This window comes from Saimiri boliviensis, chromosome 15 (assembly GCF_048565385.1).
Source record: "Saimiri boliviensis isolate mSaiBol1 chromosome 15, mSaiBol1.pri, whole genome shotgun sequence".
Lineage (NCBI taxonomy): Eukaryota > Metazoa > Chordata > Mammalia > Primates > Cebidae > Saimiri > Saimiri boliviensis.
Genome location: NC_133463.1, coordinates 18,296,743 through 18,305,146, shown reverse-complemented (window position 1 = coordinate 18,305,146; position 8,404 = coordinate 18,296,743). Strand labels below are relative to the sequence as shown.

The 8,404-nt window shown below is 38.4% G+C and overlaps 1 protein-coding gene across 1 annotated transcript; it reads left to right on the top strand.

Annotated features, from left to right (window-relative positions):
- Positions 1-5,431: 5,431 nt before the first annotated feature.
- LOC101050898 (proteasome subunit alpha type-3) lies at positions 5,432-6,384 on the top strand. Its single transcript, XM_039464480.2, has one exon. It carries the CDS (start codon positions 5,482-5,484, stop codon positions 6,247-6,249), a length of 768 nt encoding a protein of 255 aa, XP_039320414.2. The 5' UTR covers positions 5,432-5,481; the 3' UTR covers positions 6,250-6,384.
- The last annotated feature ends 2,020 nt before the right edge of the window (positions 6,385-8,404 follow it).

The following is an 8,404-nucleotide window of genomic DNA, read 5'->3' as shown; positions in this document are numbered from 1 at the left end:
TGGGTTTTTTTTTTTTTTTTAAGACAGAGTCTTGCTTTTTTGCCCAGGTTGGAGTGCAGTGGGGTGATCTTGGCTCACTGCAACCTCCATCTCCTGGGTTCAAGCGATTGTCCTGCCTCAGCCTCCTGAGTAACTGGGACTACAGGCGCATATCACCATGCCCAGCTAATTTTTTTATTTTAGTAGAGATGGAGTTTCACCGTGGCCAAGATGGTCTCGATCTCCTGACCTCATGATCCACTCACCTCAACCTCCCAAAGTGCTGGGATTATAGGCATGAGCCACAGCGCACAGGCTCCATTTCCGTTTTTACATGATTCTTCCCTGCAGGTATGGGTGCCTCCAAATCACCCTCCTCTTAAAAGGGCACCATTATTGAATATAGGACCCACCCTTATCCTGTATGACCTTATCTTAACATGACTGCATCTGCAAAGACCCTATTTCCAGATAAGGCCATACCAGGAATTAGGACTTCTTCATGTCTTTTGTGGGACGTAACTCTACATAATATGATTATTTTAATTTTTTGAATGAAAAGCATAATGTATGTACATAGCTTTTAGAGTTTAACAGTTGATTATATCATAATACACCTAGCAGCATCATGTCCCATCCCTATGCACTATAAATTTTTGCTCTTCTATAGCAAGAATATTTACTGCTTTTCGTTGTTTCTTATAAGGATTTAGTTTCATATTATTAAACCATATTTCAGCCGGGCATGGTGGCTCACACCTGTAATCCCAGCACTTTAGGAGACTGAGGTGGGCAGATCACCTGAGGTCAGGAGTTTGAGACCAGACTGGCCAACATGGTGAAACCCTAACTCTACTAAAAATACAAAACATTAGCTGGGCATGGTGGCAGCACTTGTACTCCCATCTACTCAGGAGTCTGAGGCAGGAGAATCCCTTGAACCCGGGAGGCCAGAGGTTGCAGTGAACTAAGACTATGCCATTGCACTCCAGCCTTGGCGAAAAGAGCAAAATTTCACTTAAAAAAATAATAATAATAAAAATAAGTAAACTTAAAAATCATATCTCTTGATTTCTGAAATCCTTGCTCATGTAGGAAAAGAAAAAAATAAAAAATAAAAATCACATCTCAATTTTTGATGTTATCTATTAATATTCTACTGTGTAAGATGAAAATTTGGCTGTCTACGTGCACACGAATGTTCATTGCAGCACTGTTTACAATAGCAAAGACCTGGAACCAACCCAAATGCCCAACGATGATAGACTGGATAGGGAAAATGTGGTACATATACACCATGGAATATTACGCAGCCATCAAAAATGATGAGTTCACGTCCGTTGTAGGGACATGGATGAACCTGGAAACCATCATTCTCAGCAAACTGACACAAGAGCAGAAAATCAAACACCGCATATTCTCACTCATAGGCGGGTGTTGAACAATGAGAACACATGGACACAGGGAGGGGAGCACTACACACTGGGGTCCGTTGGGGGGAAATAGGGGAGGGACAGGGAGGTGGGGAGGTGGGAAGAGATAGCATGGGGAGAAATGACAGATACAGGTGAGGGGACGGAAGGCAGCAAACCACACTGCCATGCGTGTACCTATGCAACAATCTTGCATGTTCTTCACATGTACCCCAAAACCTAAAATGCAATAAAAAAAAAAGAAAATTTGGCTGTCTAATACCACCCAAGGAAACACACGCTTTTCATTCCCTTCCACCTCTCAATATATTTAGCTGTTAACACCATATTTTTGCTAAATCAATATTCAGCAATTATATTGTTGTGAATATGTAACTATTATTTATAAAATAGGCATATAATGTATGATGATTAAATTTCTTTTACAACTTGTTTTTCTCAGTGTTATTAATTCTAATTTATTGGTTTAATTTTCTATGGTCGTCATAATAAATGTATTCCCAAACTCTTTGCCAGAGCTTCTCTCACCGTGTCGCCTAGTAGTTCCATTTTCTTCCCAGAGCTTCCATCTTCCTGCTCACATGTGGCCTTGTTGCTGTCTCAGTCCTCTCTGGTGCTGTGACCCAGGGACTATCACTTGGGGCTCCCTTCCCCTCTCCCCTGTGTTCAGGCTCCTGTTTGCTATTTCCCTTTCCTGGTATCTATCCTCCCTCCTCTTTCTAGAGTACATTACCTAACAGCTTCCTGAGAAGAGATGCACTGGGAACTACATAATTGAGTTCTTCAATGTCTGAAAATTATCTTTATTCTGCTTTCACATTAAATTGATATTATCGCCAGGTCTACAGATTCCTAGATGGAAAACCATGTTTTCAGAATTTTGAGGGATTTCATTAGCTTTTAGCTCCAAATTTTCTGTTGAGATGGCCTTTGCTATGCTGATTCATCGTCCTTTGCATGTGGCCTGTTTTTATATTTGTACCCTGGAAGACATTTAAATTCTTAATTTTGTCCCCATTATTCTAAAATTTCACAATGCTATGCCTTGGTGTAGATCTTTTCTCTGTCCATTATTCTAAGCACAGACTTGGCAATTTCCATCTGGAAACGTGCCCTCTGGTTCTGCTAAATTTTCTTAAATTATTTTCTCCCCACAATTTTCTCAATTCTCTGTTTCTGAAATCATTATTATTTGGATGTTAAACCCCCTGGACTGGGACTTTAATTTTAATATCTTTTCTCACATTATCTATATCTTTAATTTTTTGTTTTACTTTTGGGAAAATATATTTAACTTTATCATTTAACCCATTCATTAAATATTTAAATTTTTGCTACCATAATTTTAATTTAAAAGAACCATTTTGTTTCATATCATTCTTCCCTTATACTTTATAACTTCTTATCTCTCTAAGCATATTGTTGGGTTTTTTTGAAGGCGTTTCTCTATTGTTTCTGTTTCTCCTTGCTTTTTGTTTGTTTGTTTGTTTGTTTGTTTCCTGTTCAATTCTATCATGTCTCACGCTATAGAATTTTTCCAAATTCTGATAATGCTTGATTATTCTTTCATATTTAAGAGTGAGATGCTGTTATGCTGTTTATAGGCTCCCTGTGCATGGGTGGGGTTTAGCTTAAAATTATGTGTGGACCTACTTATTTGGTCAGAGGACTCCCAACTGACAGCTCCAGCAAAACTTTTGTCTTAGGAAAGTTCTTTTTTTTTTTTTTTTTGAAAGAGGAATCTTCCAGCCTCTTTCCTGGAGGACACAAACTTGGCTGTCACCAAGTATGCAGACTCTCATTTAGGCCACCTCTTTGCATATGGTACTCTTACCGCACCCTCAGCTCTGCCTGGTGAATCCAAGACCAGAGCCTGTTTGGGTCAGTCCATCCAATCTTCTGCGGAGGTGAAGAAGAGCAAGTTACCTGTCTACACAGCCTTGGGGAGGAGATCTGAGGTTCTGACCACTTGTTATAAAGAACTTCAATTGATCTTTTCTTTTTCAGCCCATGTGCATCCTTGCCTCATAAGATGGGTGGGGTCTCCAATTTCTAGGATGTTCCTGGGTCCCTGCAGCAGGAATCAGCTAGATGTAGCCCTCTCTACTTGTAAGCTCAGGGTTTAGCTTTCTGTTTTGCTAGGACATATATAATTTACTCATCACCTTCAGTTTCCAAAACATGAACTTCTTATCAGTTTTCATTTCTCCTTATTTTCTCTTTGTCCTGAACAAATGCTTTATTTTCTTCTTTCAATGTCATTTGAGAGTTTGAGGAGGAAACAGATCAATACAAGTACACAATCTGCTGTGTTTAGCTAGAAATCTTCTGACTGATTATTCATTAGTGTACTACCATAGAAGTGCTTATTGATTAGTAGTGTTGGACTGCTAAATAGTATAGGGAACTAACTCTCAAGTGAAATTTTTCTTCAATTACACTTTTATTTTATTGTCTGTTTATCATAACATTATAGACAGTTTATTTTTGCTCACAGTTTATAAATTTAATGAATAACTTTTTTTTTTGAGACAGGGGCTCGCTCTGTTGCCCAAGCTGGAGTTCAGTGGCACAATCACAGCTCACTGCAGCCTCGACTTTCAGGACTTTAATGATGCTCCCACCTCAGCCTCCCAAGTAGCTGGAACTCCAGGCACGTGCCACCACATCTGGCTACTCTTGTATTTTCTTTGTAGTGACAGGATTTCACCATGTTGCCCAGGCTATGAATAAGTTTCATTATAAAATAATATAGGTTTGTCTTAGAAAATTTGTCAAATATAATTGATGAGGAAGACATTTTAAAAGAAAAGGAAAAACCACAATCACACCACCTCTAACATTTTGGCCTATAACTTTGGAGACTACTTTTGGGGTTAGGAAGAGCTTAGATTATAAGATTCACCAGCTAAGTATGTTGAATTAGTCATTTAAAATCTTCCCACAATAAAAAGTGCAGGTCCAGATAGTTTTACTAGTGAACCCTATCACACACCTATGGAAGAAATTATCCCACTTTTGTACACCAACACTTTCAGAAAATAGAACTGTTAGGAAGCTTTTCCAGTTCATTTCATGAGGCAAATATTGCCCCGACACCAAAGTCAGATAAAAACAGTACAAAACAAAACTATAAATCAGAAGGAGGAGGAGAAAAGTAGATTTTATTTGAAATGCTTTAACCTACTAGGCAATACCTGAAGGACTGGTCTTTGCTTTGCTTAACTCAGATCTCAAGCAGGGAGAAGCAGTGGCTGCTGCTTGGGAAAGTTACTGGGAGACTGGTCCATAGACACTTGAGGTAAGACATTATGGATGGAGACATATAACAGACCACCAAAGGCCTCAAGGAGAGATTCATTTGGAAAATAAGACATTAAAAAGCAGCTGTGTACACGGAGAAATTTTAAAAGCCACACAATGGCCCAGCCAAGATGCATGCTCATAAAAGAACTCATAAGATCTTAAGCTTTCTCCTTAAGCTGATCCTAAGACTTAGAACCATAGACCACCTAATTAGTGAAAAAACTTCCCTGACAGAGGGACCATCTGAAAAGACTGGAAGAGGTGTCTGCTTTCTCCACTGCCCAATTTTCAACAGCAACAAAACTCCCACAATCCATATTTCAAAAACCCGAAAAACATGTCCCTTTCAAAGAAGAAAATGAAGTAGCAGATACCTTTCCTGAAAAAATACAGACATTAGTCTTACTAGACAAATACTTTAAGTGTCTTAAATATGCTGAAAGAGCTAAGGGAAAATGTGAACAGAGAACTAAGGGGAATCAGGAAAACAATATGTAAACAAAAGTAATCATCAGCAAAGAGATAGAAATTATAAAATGGAACCAAATTCTGAAGCTGAAAAATATAATAATCAAGTTGAAAAATATATTAGAGGGGTTCTGCAGTGGATTTGAATAGGCAGAAGAAAGAATCAGTGAACTTGACTATAGGACATGTGAAATTATAAATTCCAAGAAACAGAAATAAAAAAGGAGTAAAGACTGTGGTGTAGGGGAAGAGCTTTAGGACTGGAAGCCCTGCGCCTCCGGTTGGGTTCAGCACGATGAGCTCCATCGGCACCGGGTATGACCTGTCAGCCTCTACATTCTCTCCTGATGGAAGAGTTTTTCAAGTTGAATATGCTATGAAAGCTGTGGAAAATAGTAGTACAGCTATTGGAATCAGATGTAAAGATGGTGTTGTCTTTGGGGTAGAAAAATTAGTCCTTTCTAAACTTTATGAAGAAGGTTCCAACAAACGACTTTTTAATGTTGATCGGCATGTTGGAATGGCAGTAGCAGGTTTGTTGGCAGATGCTCGTTCTTTAGCAGACATAGCGAGAGAAGAAGCTTCCAACTTTAGATCTAACTTTGGCTACAACATTCCACTAAAACATCTTGCAGACAGAGTGGCCATGTATGTGCATGCATATACACTCTACAGTGCTGTTAGACCTTTTGGCTGCAGTTTCATGTTAGGGTCTTACAGTGTAAATGACGGTGCACAACTCTACATGATTGACCCATCAGGTGTTTCATACGGTTATTGGGGTTGCGCCATCGGCAAAGCAAGGCAAGCTGCAAAGACGGAAATAGAGAAGCTTCAGATGAAAGAAATGACCTGCCGTGATATTGTTAAAGAAGTTGCAAAAATAATTTACATAGTACATGATGAAGTTAAGGATAAAGCTTTTGAACTAGAACTCAGCTGGGTTGGTGAATTAACTAATGGAAGACATGAAATTGTTCCAAAAGATATAAGGGAAGAAGCAGAGAAATATGCTAAGGAATCTCTGAAGGAAGAAGATGAATCAGATGATGATAATATGTAACATTTACTCCAGCATCTATTGTATTTTAAATTTCTACTCCACTGTAACTATTTAGCCCTGTGGATTATAAATACTCACTGTCCAATTTTCATTAAATTTTTGTCTTATAACGAAAAAAAAAAGGAGTAAAGAAAAGTGAACAGAGTTAAGAAACATATGTGACATCATCAAGCAGACTAATACATGCATTATGGGATTTACAGAAAGAGAAAAGGGAAAGAAGCAGAGAGATTATTAGAAATAATGACAGAACACTCCCCAAATTTATGGAAATCACGTTTAGAAATCTACGATCAGCCAAATCCAAGTACAACAAACCCAAAGAGACCCAAACCAAGGCATAATGACGCTGTTGAAAGAAAAAGACAGAAAATTTTGAGAGCAATGAGAGAAAAGCAATTCTATATATATATGGGATCCTGGATGAGATTATTACTCGATTTCTCAGCAGAAATCTTGGAGCCAGAAGGCATCTAAGGCATCTGGTTTCCCATAATCTGTTGAGAAAAATATTTGCAACTGATTTACAGAGAGTTCTGCACTTTACGGTGCAGACAGTAGACAGCTACAACACGATGGTCCCTCTCTGGGGTGGTTCTAGAGGCAGTAAAGAGAAATATTCCCAGTCTGCAGAACTTGGAGCAGTGTACCTGGTTGTTCATTTTGTTTGAAAAGAGGAATAGTTACACGTAGAGGTCTATACTGATTCATAAGCAGTACCTGACTGCTGGGATGGATGGTTTGGACCTTGGAAGGAATATGATTACAAAACTGGTGACAAAAAGGTCTAGGGAAGGAAAACATGTTAGAAAGATTAAATGGGCACATGATGTGAAGATATTTGTATTTCATGTGAATACTTTCTAAATATTCAAGTTGGCTTTTATATTTCAATGATGTAAAAATCTCCTTTGTAAGAATTTTGCATTTTTGTTACTTTTCTCTTAAGTACTTTTCTTTTGCTGCTGAAAGTAATAACATTTCTTTATTTATGTTTAACCTTTGTTCACTGTGATCGTTAATTTTATGTATCAACTTAGCTAAACTATGATGTTCAGTCATTTGGTCAAATACCAGTCTAGATGTTGCTATGAAGGTCTTTGTGGATGTGACTGCCATTATAATCCATTGGTTTTAAGCAGATTACTCTCCATAGGGTGGGTGGGACCTTATCCAAAGAGTTGAAAGCATTAAGAGCAAAGATTCAGGTTTCCTGAGGATGACTCAATTCTGCCTCAAGACTCTAATGTAGAAACCCTGTGTGAGTTTTCAGCCTGTGGACCTGCTGTGCAGATTTCAGACTCAAGACTGTAATTTCAACTCATACTTGAATTTCCAGCCTGCTGGCCTGCCCTACAGATTTCAGACTTGCCAGCCTCCAGAAAAACGTAAGCCAATTCCTTAAAATAACTCTTTCCCCACTTCTTTCTGTATGTACATCCTATGGGTTGTGTTTCTCTGAGGAACTTGATTAATATGCTCCTCAACACAGTAAAGAACACAGTAAACATCTGAAAAACTCTGGTCTTGAGATGCTGTGTGGTATGATGGAAAATGCATGGTTCTGAAATCATAGAGCAGAGTTCACTGGAGCAAATGACTTATGGTCTTGTAACCTGATTCCTCATCTGTAGAATCAGGATAAAATTACCTGACTTACATGGCTATTGTGTTGGGTCAAGTTAAACATTGTGTGTAGAGTGCCAGTCATGGTTCTTGGTTCACAGGTGCACAGTAGTAATCAACTATGTTGAAGGGGGATGCATTGTTCAGTCATCTACTTAGTGCTCTCAGTGTCATTAAATGATTTAATTAACCTGGTTCTCTTAGATGTTATTAAATGTAATATAGTTATTTTATTTGGCACACAGTAACACCAGTATCACCTCCTGGGTGGTTAGATTTACACAGAATTCAAACATTATTTGAAGTTAGTTCTTGTCACTTATCTGTGTAAGGTCTAGGGCAAATTTGTTTCCATGAGTCTACTCTCAATTCAGATATTAATAATTACCTTGTGAGGCTTTCGTGAGAAGTAAATGTGATAACATGAGAAAACGTGCTCAGTATCATCCCAAGCATATAGTAGATGCTCAATACATCTACCAGATGTTGTGGGAGTAATGAGGATTTCAAAGGTGAGTTGGATCAGTTG

Excerpts from the sequence above, each read along its gene's own strand:
- LOC101050898 (XM_039464480.2), top strand. The coding sequence starts at position 5,482 with ATGAGCTCCATCGGCACCGGGTATGACCTGTCAGCCTCTACATTCTCT.